The sequence below is a fragment of the Hippocampus guttulatus genome, chromosome 1 (assembly GCF_054856545.1).
Source record: "Hippocampus guttulatus isolate MCC_2025c chromosome 1, RoL_Hgut_1.0, whole genome shotgun sequence".
Classification (NCBI taxonomy): Eukaryota; Metazoa; Chordata; class Actinopteri; order Syngnathiformes; family Syngnathidae; genus Hippocampus; species Hippocampus guttulatus.
The window spans coordinates 19,646,020-19,670,590 of record NC_141261.1 but is presented as its reverse complement, the minus strand read 5'-3'; the positions used below and the strand labels follow the sequence as shown (position 1 = coordinate 19,670,590).

The following is a 24,571-nucleotide window of genomic DNA, read 5'->3' as shown; positions in this document are numbered from 1 at the left end:
TGCTTCCTCATTAAACTGTCTAATGGACTTCAGCTTTTCAGATGTCATGTCATGTTATTTGACACAATGGTGCTGTGGGTCCCTAGCTCAAAATTGGTGCATCTGAGCCAACATTTTACTGCACGTGGTGACACTGCATTCTACAATCACACAGATCGATGTCCAAACATTGTCACCGCCAGTGTCTGGTGAGAACGACAATTGCTTTCAACATACTAAAGGACGGGATAAATGAGTGCTAGGTGTTCTTTGGGTTCTGTTGCTCCCTCACAAATTGCTCTTGGTTTGCCTCTGATACGAAATAATAAGTGGGATATTCTGCCTTGAAGGCGGCCCAGTGCTCCACTGGTTAACGCGTTGACCTCACAGTGCAGAGATACCGGGTTCAATTCCAACTCCGGCCTCCTTGTGTGGAGTTTGGATGTTCTCCCCGTGCCTGCGTGGGTTTTCTCCGAGTACTCCGGTTTCCTCCCACATTCCAAAAACATGCATGGCAGGCTGACTGAACACTCTAAATTGTCCGTAGGTGTGAGTGTGAGCGTGGATGGTTGTTCGTCTCTGTGTGCCCTGCGATTGGCTGGCACCCGGTTCAGGGTGTCCCCTGCCTACTGCCCCAAGACAGCTGGGATAGGATCCAGCACCCCCGCGACCCTTGTGAGGATAAGCAGATCGGATAATTGATGGATGGATGGATTTTGTCTTGAACAGACAATTCAATGCGGGTTAACTTTTACGCACAACCCAGCGAGGCGAGAATTGCCAGAATTGTCTGCGTTTTCACACAACAACATGGAATCAGACTGTGACAATATCAAAGGGGCTGAAATAAGTCATTCCTGCCCAATGCAGATTTTCAAAATATGCTAGAAATTGCCTATGGCTTTACGTGCATTAAAAGATAGTATGTTAGCATACAACACAATAAATATCTATCGGCAATGAATCGTGGTGGCTGTGGGTGTGATATCATTATCAATAAATGATCAATCGTAATAATAATCCTTGAGTGTTTTATTTTTTCGATCATTGTCATGCTAGCTACCTCGCTAGCTTGTGTTAGCACCCGTCAATCTTTTGCTGGTCCCAAACAACAAAGGTCCATTTTGGTGATATCGCGACATTAGAGTGACAAAAGTCATTTGGCTTTAGAACTACTAGCTACTAGCCAAGTAACGCTAATAGAAAGATTGCTTGCTGGAATATTATACTATAAAATTTGAATTATATAAAGATAATATTAGTAATAATAATAATGACGATGATGATGCAACAATTATTTTATTCAATCGTCACACTGATTGTCACTATCTTATTCATGGCAATGTATATGTGACATCATTAAATTTAAAATGTCTAATATTGGAATATTTTCCCCTATAAGAGTAACACTAACATCATTGTGTTGGTTGCAGCATGTCTCCATTTGGCTCTAGTGCAATAATCGTAGAAATGTCATATTTTAGACAGTAGAGGTGGGTGATGTGAACAATGGCTCATTTGCATCAGACAGAAAAGCTCCTCAAGGAGAGTGATTATAAGCAGATCAGTGGCGGATCCTCAGGGCCAGCAAGGCCTTCTCTGCTGGCCTAAACATTCATACAATAACATAAATGTAATTCATGTTATTTTATTTTCATAAATATGTAAACAAAATTATTCTCTGTATTCTTTACGTCATATTATTTCCACTTAGTCCAGTGGCGTTCAATGTTGAAAGCCACTTGATAAATAACTTATGGTAGAGATTTTAACCAATCATATTTCAGATAGCTTGTGTTGCCAGGTAAATTAAACTTGCTCGGGGCCTTCAGATTAAACAGAACAGGCCCCCGTGCGCTGTAAATGAACGGGCACAATCAGGTTGCAATAGCCAATCAGATCACGAGTCTGCGCACCGGGGCCAGCAAGAATGCCTTACGTCGAGACTGGACGTGCGCGTTTGGTGATTGGATTAGCGCCTGCTCGAGGGAGCTATCACTGCATTTTAACCCAAAATGGCCGAAGAAGAAGACGTTGATCTGGTTGCAGAACTACTTTCCACACAATTTTCAAGACGGACCTGCCACGAAAAGCTGGATATTGTGCTAAGATGTCGCCCAACTCCTGCGCTAGCTAGCCTGTCCCAGCAAGGAAAAGGGTTTGTCCATCATTTTCAGAAGAGCAATTATGAACGGTACCCGTGGCTCACAGCCACGCTGCAAATTGTACTGCTGGGAATGGCGATTGCTTGCAACGGACCGATTTGGTGTTTGGAGCCATGCTGAATTTACCCATTTAAGTTGTTTTACCAAGGCAACAAGGGAACATCAGAGCACGGCTGGGCACTTACAAACTACGGTGCGTTTAAAAACGTTTGGGGACACTCGCGTAGATGTGCAGCTCAGTGAACAGGCACGACATTGGTGAGTAAATGAATTTTATTTTACATTTCTTCTTGTCATTTTATTTCGTTAGTATTAAATTAATGGTAACAAAATAAAATGACAAAGATACAAAAATGTATCAAATAAATCTGCTCACCTGCAATTTATAATGGCGCATTGTAGTCACCTTTGTGCACGAATGTTCGTTCAATCTCAGCTGCTCAACATTTTCAGTTATTTGCTGTTGTATCGCCGATTTTCAAAATGCAAATGATCTGTTTACTTTATTTTCAAAGAATAGTTTGTTTTGTTATTTTTTGGTTGGTGTCTTATATGAAACTGCGACATTGCGCAATTTATTGGACGGACTTGTTTATGATCACACAGCATAATTTGGGTGGCATTTTATTTAGTATTTTTTAAATCTTTTTATTTTTGACAATATCTGTAAATTTAGTTTCCTGCTCTTAATTGTGAATGCATACTTGATGGTTTTAAATGCTCCTGAAATTAAGTGCTGCTTGACGAGCTTATACTGTATTGTGTTAATGTATGTGACGTCATTGAAGGCCGAAGGTTGAAATGCACGGCCCGCCACTGAAGCAGATGTTAATTAATCATAAAAATAATGTCAAAGAGCCTTTAATAAAAGAGCAGCGAACTATTCTAACAAATTGTGGAAACATTGCACAATACGTCTCTGAACATCAACTCCCAGGAAAATCAAAAGCTAACGATTGAAATGTTACTTCTCTGCGCACACTGTCCTGTATGTTGGTGGTCATTGCTGTACCCCTGAAAGCCTGTAGATGGGCCTAAAGGTTCAAACATACAATAAAATGGTAAGCCCACAAAAGACCACAAAAGATCATATTTTAAGATTATTATTGTGTTCCTGATCGAGGTTCAGCATTTCAAATTAAAACACGTTTACCAATTTGTTGTAGTAGATATTTTTGTGTTCGCATGTTCGCAGTTAGGCTTTGGACGGCAGCCTGATGAACACGCTGTTGAACACACACATAAGCACACACGACAACATTACTTGAAATCAGAGGTGGGTAAACCTTTGTTCGAAGGACACAATTTGTAGAGCAGAGATTTATACATATATACATATATACACATACTGTGTATACATATATACATGTACATACATATATAGAGACATACGGTACAAACATGTATGTATACTTGTAGACATATATTTATATATACAAATATTGTATATACATATATACAGTACAGTATCTATTTGTGTGTGTGTGTATATACACATACCGCCATTTAGTTTGATATTTTATAACATGTATAATTAGTTTAATATTAATTAATTAAACAATTGTTCAATGTTAAATAAAAAATGTTAAGTGTTTATGGGCAATTGCTTATGTTACTATTTTTTCAATTATTTGCAATAAAGCAATTATGCAATTATTATATGAAATAATTGAATAAAAGGATTCTAATGAACCAATTTTAGAAAAAAAATATGACTATATTAATGCAACAAATGTTACATGACTTTTGATAAATACTCGGTGGGCTGGATCAGAAAACATAGGCCATATGTGGTCTGAGAGTCATATGTTGCCCCCCCCCCCTTTTTGTTTTAAATACAAAAAGCTAAATGAGGCTAAACTGAGATAAGGATACCCATCTCTTCTGTAATTTTACGATTTGAGTTAACGAGTTAACGGTATTACTATTACAATCAATGCTACTTCAGCTAATTATAATTTCTGAAATTATTATAAACATTTAATGATGTGGGTTGTTATGACCTACATTAGTAGGTCATAACAACCCACAATTCACGAGCGTCAACAAGCAGTCCATGAAATTAGCATTACGCCAAACATAGCGTTCTAAGGCCTCTGTTGTATTTGTTTCATTTGACTTGCGTCCTATTTACGTCATGGTTATCTTATGTCATGTATCCTATCAGGTATCATGTGACACATCACACTTCAATGTACTGAAAAACACAAATCCAACACAGAAGATGGAAATATTTGTTCAAGAAGAGAGCAGCATAACATGAACGTATTCCATGATCATAGTAACTTTCCAGCACATGCCTCCACATTTGTAAATGTTCCTCCACTTGTTGCCCGCTTTCATGATGCTTGCAGATGACATTGTGATCTGCAAGCATTATGGTCCATGTGGATTGCCATCTAAACCCATCCTAAACTCAGTCTATCCATAACTGTTGCAAAGAGGAAGGGGCTCAGAGTGGATCCCTGATTCAGTCCCATCTCCACCTTTAACTCCTCTGTCACACCTCACCACTGTTCTACTGCTGACTACATGTCCTGTACTATTACAACATACTTCTCTGCCAATCCAGTCTTCTTCATGCAGTTCCACAGTTCCCCTCTGGGTATCCTTTCATAGGCTTTCTAGTGATCTACAAAGACACTCACTATGCAGCTCCTTCCGACCTTCTCTTTACTTCTCCATCAACATTCTCAAGGCAAATAATGCATCTGTGTTACACTTCCTTGGCATGAAACCATCCCGATGCTTACAAATACTGACTTTTGTCCAGAGTCTAGAATCCCCTAACCCTTCCCAAACAATAATTGTGTGGTTTATCAACTGTGCTCATCAATAGTTCCCAAAACTCTGCACATCACCCTTGTTCTCAGAAATGGGTACTTACTTCTCTTCCATTCGTCAGGCATATTCTCACCCTCCGAATTCTACTAAACAGCCTGGTCAAAGACTCAACAACCACCTCTCCGAGACGCTTGCATAACTCCGCAGGTAAATCATCAGGGACAACTTTCTAACTTCATTGGTACTTCCTGGTCCTCCACAATTGCCCATTGTACTCTTCCTCCTCCCATTTTTCTCTTGGACTTGTACCCCCAAATTCGTGTACACTATCCATTTACTGTTAAATTGGCAAGGCCCCAATCAACTTGAATGGGTTACTAATTGTACTTTTGCAGAAAAACACGTCATAGTCCAAAAAATGAAAAATCCAATTTGATCATAATGGTAAATGGAGTGTACTTATTCCAAAGCGCGTTACCAAGCCTCATATTCACTCTCGAAAACATTTTGGAGTGTACACCGAGATGCGAACACTGCTAAAGAGAAGTTTTCCTTTTAAGTTGACAAAATCTTACTTTAACCTCCAGGATCCCTTGCCGCACACTGGCCACTGGCAGAAGCAGCATGAGCAATTTTAAGTACATCCATTTGTGTTGTACCAGCTGCTAGGACGTGCTCCCTGATATTTTTTGTCTCTGGTGCTTGCCAGGAGAGGGTGAAAGGGCAACGGCGAGTAAGCAAAGGTCTTGATACACTGCCTAACTGGGTCTTATTGACTGACTGCTTTACAGTTTAATTTAGTGCTCATTCGACTGCAGCATGCTTTCACACATGATGTGAACTTTTCACCAACATACCGTACTGTAGCAACCTTCACAAGTTCGATGAATCCTTATAGTCTGGGGGTTGGGGCGGGAAGGGGCTGGGTGTTGTGAAGCTAATTTGCCCAATTTTGTTTTGATCAGTGAAACTAGTGTCGCTGCAGTTTTTTTTTAACTTTCAAGGGAGCGCTACGTTGTGAATTTTGCGGGGTTCAGTTGCACTAAAATAAACCAATTTCACCAGGACAAGAAACAATATGATTCCAACAGGGCCTTCAGACCATCATATTTATTCTCATCATTATTATCATTAACCATAATAATAATAATAATAATAAATTATTATAATATTGTCACCTATTTTTAGCCTCAAAGGTTTGCCATGAACAATTGATTCGGATAACTTTTTGGCACTATGCTGTTGGGGATACCAAGCACAGTGATAGGGTACCAAAAAGGCAGAGTGAGATACTGTGCAACATGTCGATAAGTGGACAGTTAATAGTCAGAATTAACCTGATCTGCTTGTATTAAAGAAAAAAGATGTCCTCCATTGTTTGACCTACTGTGTCAATTTTGGTGAACTCATTGTGTGGCCACTCTACATTGGTGACATACATGACATAGGACTGACAATCCTTAGCATAAGATCATTTTTAAAGGGCACATATTTGACTTTTTAATGTTTGTATACCACTGGTTGAATGGACTCTTCCACTTGTCGACTCTGCAACAACACTGACAGCAATCACATGTTGAGAGCTGAGCAATCAGAGCTGCAATTTTAGCAACGATTAGAATGACCTAACATCATTACCACTATTAGTTTTTGATAGTTAGTTTGATTAGTTTGCTAAATTGTCCAAATGGGGGTTGGTCGGGTAAAGCTGGAATTCCGTGGCTTGGTGGTGAAATGCTGTATTTATGAGGGACACGAGAATGCTATGACAGAACAGCATTAGCTTTCTTATACATGACACGCGATTGCTCTGTTAAGTTGTTGACTGCGATAGTGGAGGTGGAGGGGGTTGTTATTAATAAAGGTGAGCTAATTTTACAGTGACAAGAAATATTCAGTCAAAATATGCCTATAATTCTTGATCCTTGATGCATTTTGACAAGACATGTTTTTAAAATATTTGGCATGTGTTTTAAATTGTAAACAACAATGCACAATATGTTTCCTTTAAACTTGATTCAGGGTTGCACATTTTCAAATGGGCGCAGCAGTTAAGGACAATGGTAAAAACTGGGAAAATTATGCCCACTACATGTTCCGTTTGGGGTTCCAAGATGGGAGCAAGACGTTTCTACTTGAGGGAGGTGTTTATTTGTCTTGAGTGGCTGATGGATTATAGATCATGATCTATTTGAGGAATGACCATGATTAGAAGAAATACACTTTTTACCTCTTGCAACTCCCAATGAGGCTTTTTTCCCCCCAAGTAAATGTGATACATTTTAGTAGTCCAAACAAGCCACAACTCAGCACTTTCTCCACACGTGCCAGAACTAGTCTGGTATTGGTCGTGCCCCACCTGAGGCCAGGTTTGCTAAATGTGAACACAGAAGCACGCAACTGCACTCCTCTGTTGTGATCATTGTGGGGCTGGCTAAGAATTGATCGATCGATGTGAAATTATAGTTGTCAAATTACGATCACGTCAAATGGAGCGCATCACCTCTTGGCCACCAGCAGTGATGCTGTTGCTTCACTTTCACTTTCAAGTCAGCTATGCAAGGCTAAGTAAGCTATGACTGTGCAGCCCTACTTGCCCTCGTCCAAGCAATATTAGTTTGATCAAGAAAACAAATGTAAATGATATTTTCAAAAGTCATTGACAGTATACAAATTAGAGTTAAGCAGATTAATCCCTCTCAAGGGTTGCCATATTGCATAATATCCACTGTCGGCCAAAATTAAGGTTGCAAAAACTCTCGTGATTGCCTTGCGAAAGTCGTGTGACCTAATGTGTACTCCCCGATATGCTGCGATAAATAGCCTAACTAGTGGCTTTAGTCAACAGGGGGTTCAAACCATCATGTGTACCGTGTTTACTAGACTAGAGGTGGCACAGACAATGTGCTCTTGCAAAAAAAAAAAAAATAGTTGGGGCTTAGTTTCTCTTCAACATGAAACTGTCTAAAATGTAAGGTGAGGATGAACATGGAGGGAGAAAGTTGCTAAGCGATTGTTTGGACCAACAAAATGTTTCTTCTGGATACTTTTCTGAAATCACACAACCACGTATTCATGATCAAATCAAAAATAACGTACACACGTTTGGCTCCAAAGAAGTCATCACACAAGTTGTTGATTTTGTTATTGTTGGCTAAGGAAGCAGCTTGAAGGAGAACCCTTGCCGCACTTCAGCAGACCAGTCTTTGTTCATTTACGTCCCACTAGCAAACACGCTAGCAGCAATTCTGTGTCCTTTGTCCTCCACAGTTTGGCAGCTAGCGCTTGTGTGTGCGACTTTCGGTGCCGTTAGCTTGCTGTTAGGTTGTAGCAGCACTGCGAACGTTCGCGGAATGCGGGTGGAACAGACACCGCAACAATGCCAAGAAAGCGTCCCATCTGGAATATGATGTTCTTCGACGGGAAAACTGCTCATGGCTTTGACCAGAAAAGAAGAATCTGAGCAGCCGAGTTGCTGTCTTCTCTGCTGGGGAAGCTCCACTTTCCCACTTTCATCACTTCTATATTTAGAATACGTGACAGGCTTAACGGCATTCTCCATCGGTTATGTTGGGCAGCGGGGCGTTGTTGGGCGAGGGGCGGGGAAGGGGCTCAGGAGTTATACGGTGCTTGGCGTTGAGGGCTGATGATCGCCCCTGGTTACCTAGAGGAGGGGCTACTGCACTCCGAGGCGGGGCAACAGAACTGATGGGCGATGTCATCATCTTCCTCCTCTCTGAGAGACAAACAAACGGACGGACGGACAGAAAGACAGATGACAGGAGAGAAGCAAAGAGGAAATGGAGAAAGAAAAGAAAAGGGAGAAAGACAAACAAAACAAAAAATGGGAAAAGAGGAAAAGAGAAGCACAAAGAAAGAGAAAAGATAGAAACAAGAAAAAAACAAGATGGACAGAAAGAAAATTAGGAAAGAACAAAGACAAAAAAAAATACAAAACAAAAAGAGAGAAAGGAAAGAACCAAAAAGAAAAAGTTGAGGGAAAGAACAACATCAAAATGAAAGAGAAAAGGACAAACAAACAAAAAAGAAAATGGAAGAAACAGAGAGACAAAAGAGATACCGATGGCAAGTTAAGAAAAAAGGGGAAAAAATCAAATGTAAAGACAAAAGGAAAAGAAGGAAAGAAAACCAATAGAAGGAAAGAAGAGAATGCAAAGGGGAAATAAGACAAAGAGGAAAGTGAAGGAAGAATAAGAGAGAAGAGAGGTTTAAAAAAAGAAAACATTCCAAGCCAAATGAAGAAAGAAAAAATAAGAGAGAAAAAAAGAGATGCAAGAATAAAGAGAAATAAACATAATGGGAAAGGGAAAAAAAGGAATGAAGTTTAAAAAAAAGAAAAACCAAAGAGAAAGAAACAGACAAGATCGAACGAGAGTAAGAAAAGGAAAGAAAGGAAGAAAATCCAAAGAGAGAGAGAGAGAGAGAGAGAGAGAGAGCATGAAAGAAAGCAAGCACGAAAGAGGAAAAGAAAAGGAAATGTCAGTGAGGACAAATGAAGGAAGACACGGATGTCAAGTGTGGGTCATAGGCGGTTTTATGGGGGGATTCGTGGGGAGAAAAAAAACGTCATAAGCTTTGAATAATAAATTGTGATTTATATTAGACAATCGTTTCTTTATTATTTTATGTCCTGCTATGAAGTTGATTTATTTTCTAAGTGGTTCTCATGAAGTATGGTCCAACTGGATGGTCAAACTCGGACTCCTTTCGGGGGTCAATATTTATAATACTGTATCACTTTACCATCAATCATCAGATCGGACAGCTTACAATATTACAAACGTACTGCAGAGAAACAATTTGACTGAAGTTTGTGCTGTCGTTTGCATGTGAATGTATTTTGAGAAGTCAAAAATAGCCATTGTGACCACTTCCTCGTTGTGCCATGCCAACGCACACATATAATGAAGAGCCCGCATCCCCTTAAAATGCAGTATTTCAAAAATACCAACAAACTGGAAAAACCCCAATACTGTTTAATCAAGTGCCACACTGTCCATAATGTGACAACATGTTTGTGGAAAAAAATTATGTTGGTTGTGTTTCCTTCTGTGTCCACAAAGTGCCACCGACAGTCTTTTACTGTAATGTGTTGTATACTTCCACCGCCGGTGAATAATAAAAGTTGAACCAGATGTTCTATGGGTTCCCTGCAAAATATGATGTTCATATTTTTATTTTAAAAAAACAGTTTTTATAATTCTACGACTGACTTCGCTATCTGTGTAGAGCGTGGGTTCCAGTTTTATTGATAACGCGTGTTGAATAAAATAGGTCCATAGATAATGTCATGCTAGTTGCATGTGCTATTTTCTTGATGTATTCATTAGTGTGAGTACTTCAGTAGCTTCAGGCGTTTCGTATTTTGCGACGTGAACAGCTGATATGTTGTGGTGCACATGTAACACTTAATGTAACACTATGTAACATGATGGACGTTGTCCACTATTCAGAGGTCATTTTCAACATATATTGGGTAATTTGTTACCGTAATATATTTGTATAAAGGTAGTGAAGCTGTTCAAGTGTCAAAGTTATTAATTTATAAATATTTTTCAAGTACGGTACTTTGTGCTTGACGCTCAGGTATCAAGCACTCCAATATGAAACAATTGAATACCATGACATTTGAAAATCTCTTGCAAACAAAAGGCTATTTATCCATAGCACATAGGGGGAGGTTGGATTTAAAGCATGTGTCACTTTTGCTTTTTTAAATTTAGGTACTTTTTGGGCTTACATGTCACACACACTGCTAGACCACACTTTCTGAGTACCACCCGAACCTATTGTGGGGAAATTTTGGAAAAAGGATCAATACAGCCAACAGGATGCTATGTGCTAAAGCTAAACTTAGCAAGAACATCCACCTAATCGGGTCCTCAGATTTCATTCGCCACTATTTTGGGAAACAAAATGTGTGAAAAATCCAGATGATTACACTGACCACTCGTTTTTTTTTCTTCTCCAGACTCAAATAGGTATCAATCCCCCCCACCCCCATTAAAAAAATTAATATTTGTTGTTTTTTATATATTTTTCCAATGTATAATTGAAAACATAAGTATTCATTTATTAACCAACTTTTTAATGAGACAAATTAATTCAAAATAAATAAAATTACAAATATTTTAATTTAGCAATGACATGGATTTAATTATGTCATATTTAAATGATTGAAAACAATTCCTTTTGATTATTTTCAATAGAGGGAAATAAATCCAAACTAACTAAAAAGTAATGAGTACATTGGAATTTCGGAGCAGGCCATTCTTTGCCCACACTTGTAGACTAAAATGCTCAATGACAAGGACTGTCAGATCAAGTTGTCTGCACTGGTAACGGGTGGGTGCCACCTGAGGGATGAGGCGGTGGTAGTCGTAGGGAGGGAGGGTTTGGAGGAGGGCGGGTGACTGTGGCCCTTACCTTGCCTGCTCGTGGTGCTTGTTGGCGGGGGGCAGGGCGCAGGGAGACTTGGGCAGGCGGAGGCGCGCGGGGCAGCAGTACTGATGGTAGGAGGCGTGGCTGTTAGGAGGGAGGCTGGACGAGTAGAGAGAGGAGGAGGAGGAGGCGGAGGAGGAAGGTGTGGTGATGCTGGACGGACGACAAGAGGAGGTGGGGGCGCTAGAGAGACAGGAATTGAGAAAAGAAGAGAGAGCAAGCCAGAGGAGAGAAAAGAAGGGAAAATAAAGTCAAGAGAGGAACAAACACAGAAAGGTCGACAACAACAACGACAACACACAGGCACACAAACAAACAGCATTAGCATGGTCAGAGCTTAGCACAGCTCTATTGCAATCATTAGTCATGTTAAAAGCATAAAGCACACCTAACATCAACATTAGCTTAGCACACAATCAAAGCTTAGCATGGCCATCGGCGTACGGTCTCGACTGTCAGCTATGTGTGACTACATTAGCGATTAGCAGCACAACACGGTAGGCTGTGCGTATGAGAAAACAAGCAGACAAATCATGATTAGCACACAGTCAATCTGTTAGTAGGAGTTAGCCGTTAGCATCACAGATGTACGTGTACAGTGCACAGTGAGAGGGAGGATGATGCACATACACACATACAATAGATTGTTTACTTGAAGTGGAGGACTGGAGTCAAATGACTTGACATCACAGGGACTTAAGTTGTCACTTTTAGGGCTTGGGGCTCACATTTTCAAGATAGTGTGCTATTTGTTTTGGATGTGAAATATGTTTTGTGAAGTGCACCCAAAGCTGGCAACCCACCAGTATGCTACTAATCGGAGTGGAGAGGCCATTTCATGGGAATCTGGAAAGGAACTCTGGAGAGCAGTGCATTTGGATTGAAAATGAAACAAGATGGCAACATTCAAGGTGTGCAACTCAAACATCAGAGACACAGCATTTCTATCTGCCACTATAAAACCCACAATGACATGTAGGCTATGTTAACTTCACAGTTCAGCTAACCAATAGCTGGTCAAACATTAACAAGTTGTTTGTTTGGTTTTTTGGATTGAAAATGTCACATATAATTCTACCAGATTGGTCAACAAGAAGGCGAACCCCCGCCCCCTTTTTTTCTTGTTTTCCACAAATACTGAAAAATGACAGGCAATTGAGTGGCAGGGTGATCGACTCGTCAGCCTCACAGTGCAGAGTTCGTGGGTACGACTCTGGCTCTGCGAATGGCTGGCAACCAGTTCATGGTGTACTCTGCCCATTGCCCAAAGACAGCTGGGAAAGGCTCCAGCACTCCCATGATCCCCGTGACAATAAGGCAGTTTGCTAATGGATGGAATTAGGCAATTGTGCTATGTGATGTACAATTCTCTCTCTCTCTCTCTCTTTCTCTCTCTCTCTCCCCCTCTGTGTGTGTGTAGACAGTATATCTATCTATCTATCTATCTATATATATATATATATATATATGTACAGTATATATATATCAATCTATATATAGCTAGATAGATATATAGATACAGACACAGGTACATCCTCACATATACATACAGTATATATATATATATATATATATATATATATATATATATATATATATATATATATATATATCCCAGCTGTCTTCGGGCAGTAGGCGGGGGACACCCTGAATTGGTTGCCAGCCAATCGCAGGGCACACAGAGACAAACAACCATGCACGCCCACACTCACACCTAGGGACAATTTGGAGTGTTCAATCAGCCTGACAAGCATGTCATTAGAATGTGGCAGGAAACCGGAGTACCCGGAGAAAACCCACGCAGGCCCGGGGAGAACATGCAAACTCCACACAGGGAGGCCGGAGCTGGAATTGAACCCGGTACCTCTGCACTGTGAAGTCGGTGTGCTAACCACTGGACTACCGGGCTGCCCCCCTCTGCATAACACTGTGTCCTTATTCGCTCGCTCAGTCTCTGAATGATTTGTTTGAGAACTTGGAAACAGTGACACAAAGTTATCATCATCGTCGTCATTATAAAACAGACACCTTGAGTACATGTGCGTAAATTAGCTGGCCAAGATGATCACTGATGGTCGGATTGACAACACAAAGAGTCAGAAAAAGAGCTGCAGTTCCAGAAAGGAGGCCAGTCGTGTTGTCACGGGCAACCGTGGAATATCAAGAAACACGTTGTCACGGTAACAAGGCCTGGGTGTGCATTATAGCTGACTCTTACTGCTGCTGTTTGACTCTGCTAACACCTCCAAAGTCGCACAAAAGCAAACGACCCAAACAACAGTTTGAAACAACATCGTCGATAACATCACGCGCAACTCGTGGGAAGAGACTCGCCTCCCAAAGTCAAACAGTCATTTTGTTCAGCGCACTTCCGTTAATAGTCAATGATAAACGCACACGCACACGCACACACACACACACACACACACACACACACAATCGCCTTCTTGTACTTTCTCTCTCTCATGCACACACGCAAACAATCAACAAACCATAAATATGCACACACCAGGGTGCCGTCTTGTGGCTCGCCTTGGACAGGTAATTCATCACCTTGCTATTCATACTGGCTAGCCTAGTTTCCATGGCAGTACGCACACAAGCACAGTAAAGTCATACAGATGTATACAACAAGCCACAAAAAAGTTTCACGCAACACCACGAATGGCACCACGTGAGACTTGTGTGAGGAGACACGCCTCCCAGACACAAGCAGTCATCTCGTTCCGCACGCATCAAATATTATCATCATCGTTAATTTACTACTTCTATCATCATGTTTGAAGTAAAATTTTTAGGCAATATCCACATTTGCAAATTTACATTTTGTTTGTCTAGTTGACATTTATACTATGACTAAAATAGGAAAAGTCTTTCACGAGTTCCTCAGTAGTTGTACCGTTTTTGCAGTTATAGGACATTGTGATATCCGAGGAATGGTTTAGAATTGATCATTTGAAAATGTGAACATTCACAGTTTTGTGGAAATAAATTGTTGCATATTGATGTTTATCTGCTTCTTAATTATTGTTAGAAATCATGAACATGATCAGTGTCTTCACATACATTAATACCAATACTTATAATAATAACACTGTAATAATAATAATAATAATCATTATCATCATCATCGTCATCATCATTCTCATATTAGAAGGAATTTGGGTAGATTTGTTATTGTAGAAGTGAGTATCCAAGCTATCTAGTTCAGTGATTCCAAATCATTATATCATGGCACATTAGTGTGCCATGAGCAGTGATGCCGGTAACGCGTTACTAAGTAATCTAACATGTTACTATCATTATATAACATAAGTTACGATTCAGAATTGTTAATACGTTACTTTGTGACGAACCAAAGATGGCAAATTGTTCAACTGACAAGAGCAGACACATGGCACTGAGCTGCAGAAGTCAGTAACATGAGTCACAACTGATTGATCAGCACACCAAATTTAGCCATGGTCTGGTACATGCATAGTTTGCACATGCAACAAAACTATCCATCCAACCATCGATCCATTTTCGAATCCGCTTTTTCTCATGAGGATAGCGGGGGTGGTTACCAGCCAATCACATGGCACACGAACAACCATCCGCATTCACAATCACACCTAGGGACAATTTAGAGTGTTCCATGAACCTGACATGCATGTTTTTGGTTGTGGGAGGAAACCGGCGTACCCGGACAAAATCCACGCAGGCACGGGGAGAACATCCAAACTCCAGACAGGAAAGCCGCAGCCGGAATCGAACCATCGACCTCTGCAGTGTGAGGCAGACGTGTCAAGCAGTCGACCGCCGTGCCGCCCCACAACAAAACTAAGAGTTAATAAGTAATAGAATAAAGGAGGTAAAACGTACCATTTTGATAATCAACAGGCAAACAACACACAATTGTACATTATGGAACATAAAAGCAATCGAGGGAAATTATTTAGATCTTCAACCATGAATCATTATGGGATGAGGTCCTCTACACCCTATCGTACGTGCGAGCGCCGTCATGTATGCGACAAGTTGTGTATGTTGATGTCACACGTGTACATACTAATGAAGTAGAGACGTTCACGTTTTCATGCAATACAATCCCTGTAGCATTTTTATCTAATAAACCTTCCCCAGCTATTAGCTGACGTAGATCGGTGGGTGCTTTGTGATACCAATGCCTTGATTTGAGTTCTTTGTCTAAAGACATGTGCAAAACTTTGAGAGCGTGCAAAATGTTGAGCGTGCGCTTCAGACCTGCACTGCTAGAGGGCAGCAGCAAACATCATAAAATACGACCACCATCAATTCACATTGGTTTCCTTGCAGCGGAAAGGTCAATGTCAGTCGGTGGTGGTAACGCTCCATTAATTTGGGTCTTGGGCCGGCTCTGTCCCTATGCCCCGGAATAGTGGGGGTCCACTGTATTTGTGTTTTTTGTGCTCTTGTAGCGACGCCACTCGAGTGAAGCACGACTCAGCAGTCGATAGTCCGCTGCTCTCCGCTGTGCGTGCATCAGCGCGGACGTGTACGCACGCACGTCTTTTGGATTCAACCAATCAGTGCTGAGGCAACGGACGTTACACATCAAAAAGCTTTGATCTACGACAACAGCTAAGCTAGCCTAGCCATGACAACAGCCAAGCTTGTGAGTTGAGACGACACCACGCTCGAGGTCGGACGGACACACTCTCTTTCAATCTGTATGTTTCTCTTTTCTTTTTCTATCCAAATATATATTTTTCTCCAAACAATCAATAGCTGTCCTGTCCACGTCTTTTTTCGTTCCACCGGGGTTTAGCCAGTGTATTTATAAAGAGACCCAAATCTCTTTACTCTTTCTGAAAAACCCCAAATATAGAGAGGAGAAATTGGTTTCACATTTTGTTTGTTTTGTATACGCGCCGGTCCATAATCAAATTATTTTGCTGACCCCCAATTTAAGGCTTTGAGATTCCGCTAGTCGGAGAACCGCCGACTTTGAAAATGTGATCTATAAATAGACATGCCTGCTAATAGACACCTCGACCACAAGGTCATATGAGTGTGTGTGTGTGTGCGTGTGTGTGTTCACGAATGGCTGCAGTACTGCAGATGGCCACTAGAAACCTTCCCTGAGAAGGCCCATTGACGCTTGCTTGCCAAGGGGAAGAGCTCGCTGGCGGCCATGTTCACGCTCACGCTGATCTGCATGAGCCTCCTGAGCTGTTTCCATGACAACCCCCTCCCATCAGCACCAGCTGCCTTTGTGTCTCATTTGAATGCACCCTGATAGAAGACACACTGTGTCTGTGCGTGTCTGTGGAGGTAGAGTATGTGTGCTTGTGTTGTATTTGGAAGGAGGCTGCAAAAAAAAGCACAGAAAGTGAGAGAGCAGACCTCCACCAAGGCTTAACAATTGTTACTTTAAAGGGGACATATCACAGAATTTTTTTGTTGCTGGTCCCTCTCTCTAGAATGACGTCCCACTGAACATTCGGCAAGCCTCCTCGCTGCCCATCGTTAAAACCCGCCTCAAAACTCACTTGTATTCTTTGGCATTTGACTCAGCATGACTCAGATTTGTTCTTGGTTTTGCTGTTCGGTGCTTTGTACCGTCTTTGTTACCGATTTGTTGCTTTACTGTTGTATATGTTAGTTGTTCCATGTACAGCACTTTGTATGCAGCGATGGCTGTTTGAAAGTGCTCGATAAATACAGTTGAGTTGAGAAAATAGACTTTTGAGTATCTCTATACAAATAGTTGCGTCTCCGGATTGCCTGCACACCAAGTGTGGAGTAAATGTTGTTTTTGTGTTTGGTGATGTGCCCATGTGCCACAGAAATGCTAAGACCTGGATGCCCAGTGAGGCCGAATAAGTTATCTGTTTCATAAAAGACTCACCATTGACCCAGCATTATTATTATTACGAAAACCTGATGTGCTGGAGAAAATATGAGGGTGAATTCCAAATCAGTGGGAACAAAAATTAAAAAACCTCTTCTGGAGAAGTTTAATTGTAATTGCCTGGTACAGTGCTGATATCGAGCCATTTTCCACAATTTTCTTGTAACCAAAATCAATGAAGTTTGTCAATCATTAGGTACGACATTGTCCTGGCAAAAAAATTGCTTTTAGGCACACGACACACATTTAGTGACAATTTAGGTAAAAAATAAATTGAAGAAAACAAGGTGGTCTAATATTTTTTTTCCAATGACTGTACAGAGATGGTCTCAACTCCTCAGTAACCCACAGTAATATTAGTAATTTTTTGTAGAGGATTAACGATATATGCCTATGTGTTTTGCTGTATTGTCTGTCTATATGTGTTGCTATACCATTTGTGTTCAAATATTGGTCGCTTGAAGGATTCTTACACCGCAGCACTGATGCTATTTGTTGGACCTTCTATGAGGCTTTCCATTTTGTGTTAGCATTTAAGCTAGTGATGTTTCAGTTTTCAACACACAATGTATAAATTCTCTCGCTTTACGTTTAGTTTGATTAAACTTCAACTGCAATGCAGGAAACCCCTTAAAGCCTCTTTTTATGAAGAATTGTTCACTTTCCATCAAACTGCTGCTTGGTGTGAAATGTACCTTGTGTGCAGTATGAGTGCCTACACTTTATGTAGTCATTAGTCTCTTGTGTACAATTTACCAACAGATGGGGGTAGGACAGGCCCGTTTCACTGTCAACACTGCCACCGGGCAGTTGAGGTTGAGCTAAACCCAGAAAGATGTTTGTTTGTCCTATAAGCGTTAATTTTGAAAGTGTATTTGAGCTGTGTAAACAACATTTACAGCAACATCGATCAATGACCATAGGAAATTATGCATACTTCAACAGAGCTGCATTTACAAATTGAGCCCCCCCTCCCGAAACATGAGGGTGAAACATGAGCTTTCTTCGTGGGAACCGCAGGGGAGGATGACAAAGTTATCCGAATGAGTCACGGCCGCATTTGAGCCGCCTGGGAGAAGCCTGCCACGCTTGTCAGCATTAGCGAGCGTCGCTCACGCTTAGCGCACGTTGACGAGTGCGCTCCTTGCAGCGGGCTGTCCGCTGTTGCCTAGCAACAGCAGGCGCCGTGACCAGTGCTTAGTGTCAGAACCATCGAGGAAGGAGGCACCGGCGATTCGCACGGGACAACGTGCACTTCCTGATGGGGTGCTCCGTAAGATTGCATTGCCAGGCAACTAAACTGGTGACAAATTTGTCCGATGACAATCGACGACTGCGCTCGTGTGTATGCGTCGTGTCCAAGTTTTCGCGACAATCATCAACCGCTCATGTGCTGTAGTTCAATGATTCCAAACCACTCTGTGACAGCACATCACCAGGAAATGATCCAATTGAACGCGATTGCTTCAAAAATTATGACGGGGAATCCTGCATATTCATGATTAACAATTGACCAATTCACTTTTTTTTGTGTTTTTGTGCTCTTTCTCAAATGTTCCAGGATTTTTGCTACAGCTTTAACAAAGCAGTACAGTAACTGGTGTCAAAGAAGTATGTTGAAGTGAGGCATCTTGACTTAAAGCTGTTGTCGGAAGAGATAATTTTAGCCTGGGTTGTTAGTAGAATTTACAGAGTGCACCCCTTGTACGTGAACATTTTTTTTCGAGATGTAATTCTGTAGTCTTATTTATTTTAAAGGGTAATGTTACCAAACGTTAACATTATACTATATTCAACTTTGGGATAATAGTTTGTGGTATATTTATTGTTTACAGTGTTAACGCAGGAAGTTGTAAAAGAAAATTTACGAGGGTGTCGATTCGTCACGTTGTTTGCAATTTGCAGCAGGACTTTGTTACTTCAACAAATGTTCATTGTTTATCTGTCTATGCTAACGACATGTTGTGACAGGCAGAAGAAATCTCTTCCATTTGCGAGCAGAAGGAACGATTAACCTGTGAAAAAATGTGTTCTCATTCATACATCAAAATAATAGCTTTGTGTTAATCTAAACAGGCCCAAATTTCCCGTTTAGTGAGTAGATTTGCGAGTACATGGAGACGAGAGCCTCCTTGTTTGAATCTATATACTTTTTGGTGATATGGACTGGTGAGGTGCTGTGAGATTTGTAAAGAAACACTGTAGTTACTTTGCGTCAAGAATTCTTTGGAGACAGAAGTTGGCCTCTCACTCTGCTCCATTCCCACATCCAAAACAGGGTCTCAATCAACAACAATGCCCGCATGGAAGGAGAGGCACCCCAGCTGTCATTATGAGCAGCACACTAAGCCTAGACATCATAGACGTGTTTGGCCAAAGGATGCAATCAGCACAATTTTAGCATGTTCGCATAGCACCTGCAAAAGAGAAGCTGTGACGTTGCCATCACAGTCCAAAGTAGCACGAGTTAACCGCTAAAGACAACTGAATGTTGAACAATTGTTAGAATTTGACCAAGAAAAACACATTGTAAGGTGTTATTATATAACAATACAGGCGACAAATGATGTAAAAGAGACTTTTTAATATCCTGGGATTTCTGCAGTGTGTGCTCATCCGGCAAGTGAGAAATTAAACAAGCCAGTCAATTGAGGCTGGCTCATTTACATGGGATGGCACCAGCCCCTCAAGGTGGGCTAATTTAAGCGCTACTAGAAATAAGGGGACAATCGCTACACTTCTTGACAATTAAAACTCGACAGCTTGGTGAGGAAGTGCTGCCTCTGCCTGTGAATGTATGCTTTTCTTTGTAATATCTTTATGGGAGGCTTCTGCCTGCTTTGGACATTGCACTATTCTTTTTTTAAGACCTGGGACTCAACAAGTATTTCCGCCCCGATGTGAGTGTGCATGCTTGTTTGCCTACCAAGCGACTGGCTTGCAACCAGTCAGATTGGGATAGGCTCCAGTTCAACTGCGACCTAAATGAGGACAAGCACTTTTGAAAAACACTGAATGGATGGATGGAAAACTAGAGGGGGGAAATGTACTGTATCTGTTGATCCCTCGATGTATAATGAGGAAAGCAAGTCACAGTCGTGTTGTAAAGGCACCTGGGAGCTGTTTTCAGTGGTGAAAACAAGATTTATGAACTCATTAGCGTGTGTTCTCGTGCGACTTGAGCGTGTGTGTCTCTGCAAACGTCAAGCGGTAACTTACGCTTTGTGGTGGTGCAGCGTGTGGGCGTGGTGGTTGTTGGCGGCGTTGCTCCTGTGCAGGCGCTCTAGGCGCTCCTTCTCCTTCTCCACAAAGTTAGTGTTGGTTCCGGTGCTGGTAGACGCCGCCCGACTCAGACGGCCGTGCCCCCGAGGCTGCTCCCGGGGTGGAATGGGAGGCGGCGGCGGGGGAGGAGCCGGTGCAGGGACCTGCGAGGTGGGGCCCGTGGCAGGAATGTGGACTGCCGAGGTGCTGTTGTAGTGGTGGTGCTGGTGATTGTGGCTGGAATTGAGCGGGATGGAGGTGGGAGGCTTGTTGTGGTGGTGGTTCTTGGTGGGAACAGAGGAGAAGTGAGTGGGAGGCGGCGGCGGGGGAGGAGGAGGAAGACGAGGCTCCGGAGGAGGTGCGGGTGGAGGCGGAGCAGCAGGCTGGCGGTCCAAGCGCAGGTATTTGTTCTCTTGGCTGAGGCGGTCTAGCTGGACCTCCAGCTCATCAATGCGCCGCCTCTGTGTTTCCAGAAGCTTCTGCTGGCTTTCGATGATGTTGTTGAGTTCAAGTAGGTACTCCACCGCACGATTCGGACTTTCCGTGCTGCCCTGGCCCGCACCTTGATTAGCATCCATAGCTAACTGCAAACTTGATGTCAAAAAAAAGACGGAACCTACAAAGCCACCAGTGAGAGAAGCTAAAAAAAAGTGAGTTCCTACTTGAAGTTCTCAGAACATCTAAAAAAAATAAAACAAAACAACAACAACTACACGACTAGGAGCTAACTAAGCCCCACCCTCCCCCCCACTGGCAGAAAGTGGGGGGGAGAGTACTGGCTCTTCTTCAAGGTCTGATACGAAGATCAAGATGGATCCGGCACTCTCTGGCGCTGATCGGAAGGCTTGGCGGACTCGTGGAGCATTTCAACTTCAGTCAGGATTCTCCGGTGGCCTTCACATCCGCGACGGAGGAATACTCAAAAGCCATGATGGAAGAAAAACAGGACAAAACCAAGCAGTGAAGGAGTTCACTCCAAGCCGAGGTCCAATCAATTAGTCACTTGTATCCGCTTTAACGCCAGCAGGAAGGTTTCAGCATGGCCATCTTTCAGCATGTCGTCAAAATTATATGTCATTGTTCAAGTGTCCCAGTCACATGGCAGCTTTCCGAACCCCCCCCCCCCCAAAACAACAACAACAACAACAAAAAAAAAGCAAGAAAACTGTCAGGCAGATTCCCGCATGGGGAAACCCTTCAGGTGCCAGAGAGCAACCGGAGAAGGAGTCAATTCAATCCTTCATCTCCTGACACGGAGAAATGCTTGGCACGCCTCATCCAACAGCTGCTGCAGATGGATGTTCATCCGCTGTCGTGTCCGGGATTCTCCTTCCGGATCCTTCTTGATAGCACGCATCCGTTCCATGAAAGGCAAGTGAAGAACATGAAAAGATGAGCACCCTGGCAATCATCACAAACATCACAGTAGAGCTGCTGCCAATCGAATATTTTGGTATTTGGGAATCTGAATGAAAATTCTTTCAAATAATTTGCCGGCTAAAACAGCACATTTGAGTTAGCCTGGTTTGTTAACAGCTCATCAGTAGGAACTGCAACTGTGTCAGGATGTCAGCATCAAAGTGAGCAGAGTCGTTTTCGCCCAATAATCGCCTTTGAAAAGCAATCCGGCGGCTCTTGCCAGCCTAAACCGAGCACTCTCCTAGCGGCTAGCCGCTAACACTGGTAACGCCATATTACACAATGTCAGCGTAATTAATTGGAGTTTTCGAGTGCTTGATTAGCCACTGAACATGATTTCATTGATGTTGTGCTGATGTTGGTGGCAACAGTTAGTGATGGCAATGTAAACTGGGCTCTGACTATGGAGCCTCTCTTGTCTCTTCAGACGCGTCAAGTCAGATGCCACACCACGACCGAGAATAACTTCTAAATAGGGTATTGGTGTCCATGCATTATTTGATAAGGTTGTATTTTGAAATTGGCCTTCAGCTGGCCATATACCATCATGCATCACAAGAACAATTGTTGCTGTGACTGGCTTCACTGTTTTCCCCTACCGTGCGTACCAAATAAATGTATACTTGAGGTAAAAACAACAACAACAAAAACTCAAGTATTTTTGGGGAATCGAGGTACTCATATTCCTCAAGGAGTCGTTTCACCTCTAAATCATGGCCGTTATCCTTCTTTTTGTCCAATCCATATCACTCTCAATAAAACGGAAAACGCCTCTTGTGGATGCTCTGTGCAATATGGCTAGGGTGACAATCAAAATGCGCTCCCACTGATAATCTGGTGTAAAATAACAAGTTGGTAACTCAAAAACTCTTCTTGTTGAGGAAAATTATCATACCTGCCTATTCAGGCAATGGCCGGCAGCATTGTGGACATATTCATTGTAGCAGTCCAGAACACATGCTGGTTTAGTAAATAAAACTACATTCTGTATGCAAATGTTAGCTTGTGATTTGCGTTTTATTTGACCCACCATTGAAATCTCTTAACCCTTTCTGGGACAGTGGTCACCGTAGTGGAGAGCTATTTAAAAGTGTTTCACTCATGAATCAACCCCCTCCACCCTCCATATCCCGATATATGTTATCATAATTCATCCATTAAATTATTATTTTGTGATAATTCTCTATTTTGCTTCTTACCTTCATTTGTTCATGCTTGCGTGATGAAAGTGGTCAAGATTATGTCCACATGTTTCATGAAACCATGACTGAATGGTATGATACACAATGACTTCTCAGCCATGTTGCTCATGGTGTGAAAGTAATGATTTTGAGTTTGCATTGAGATAAATTGAGAATTAGTTTTTTTAAAATATGCTGATATAATAAATTGTGTCAGAGTATGAAGGGGCCTAAGAAAACTGCATCCGTGTGAAAATGACGGGAAAGCCGCCGCCAAATTGCCCTCAACTGTACTTATGGAACCTGAGTAACTTTTTTTGCCATTTGGTAGCTCACGATTAATAGTCCCAAAAGCAAACCTACTTCCAGTTTACACACTCGTGATCAATCGGAGAAGTGAGTAATGTCGGCTGATTTTTGGCTGGTCTACACTGGCGATCTTATCTGCGCGTACAGCGTCTTCTTTTCGGCGTGCATGCGCGTGTAGGTGGATATACCGCTTCTCACGTAGCCTCATTTACGCCTTCAACGAGCGCATACGCGCGCACTCGCACGCACACGGTCGTGCAGCAACTGCAAAATGTCGCATGCTCGAGTGCACACGACACGGCAGTGAATCCGCGCGCGTGCACGCACACAACAGCGCATCCGAGAGCCGCGCGATCACGACGAGAAAGGACGCAAGAGTGTGACAGCTTTGACGAGGATGAGGAGGGTTATTGTTGATGCTCACATGCTACGACTGATGTTGTTGCGTCCTTCCTGATGGTCTTCAAGTCCGTTCTGCTTGATCACTTATCATCCTCCTCATCAACACCATCATTCTTCTGAGCCGCCGCTGCAGTGCTGACAAAAAAAGCGTTCCTCTTCCTCCTCCTCCGGCGCGCTGATGAAGAGGAGGCAGAGAAAGAGGAGGAGGTGCTGACTCCAGACAGAATGCCAACTGGGAAGCATACGAGGATGCGCGCACTCGCGAATCTAGGAGTGAGCGTCGCGCACGCGCATTGCGGACGAGCAATTATGTTCAATAAACAAACCAAACCAAACCAAACCAAGCTCGAACCTGTGATCAGTGGCGGTTCTGGATCAATTTCACTGAGGGGGCCGGGCTGGGGCCAGGGGTTTTGATGGGGGTGGGGGGGGGGGCACATTCAACCCAGGGCTAAAAAGACAGATTTGAAATCTTATTTGACTTTTTATTTCTTCAGACTTTGAAATTGTAGTCATAACATTACAGTGATGAGAAAAAAACAGTATTAGGAGGGCTAAAATGTCTGCAAGCATAACAATACAGCGTGTCCATCTGTTGAGAATATTCAAGCCAGGGGATGATATGGTACCAGTCTGCCGGGGACAAAAATTGCAAATACACTGAAGCTAGATGTTTTACATGCATATCCAAATTTTAAAAGGCAATGTCTAACATGGCTCTGTTGGAATGCTAC

General features: G+C 42.2%; 1 protein-coding gene and 1 long non-coding RNA gene across 2 annotated transcripts; one reads left to right on the top strand and one right to left on the bottom strand.

Moving 5' to 3' along the window:
• Positions 1-2,399: 2,399 nt before the first annotated feature.
• Positions 2,400-21,104, bottom strand: LOC147210839 (uncharacterized). The gene is made up of 3 exons (XM_086117218.1): positions 20,485-21,104; positions 11,376-11,573; positions 2,400-8,664 (listed from the first exon to the last, which is right to left on the bottom strand). Exons 1-3 carry the CDS (start codon positions 21,102-21,104, stop codon positions 8,589-8,591), a joined length of 894 nt encoding a protein of 297 aa, XP_085973344.1. The 3' UTR covers positions 2,400-8,588.
• On the top strand, positions 20,836-23,129 carry LOC147210838 (uncharacterized). Its single transcript, XR_015101568.1, has 2 exons — positions 20,836-20,927; positions 21,000-23,129. It is a non-coding gene; the product is annotated as an uncharacterized LOC147210838 (long non-coding RNA).
• The last annotated feature ends 1,442 nt before the right edge of the window (positions 23,130-24,571 follow it).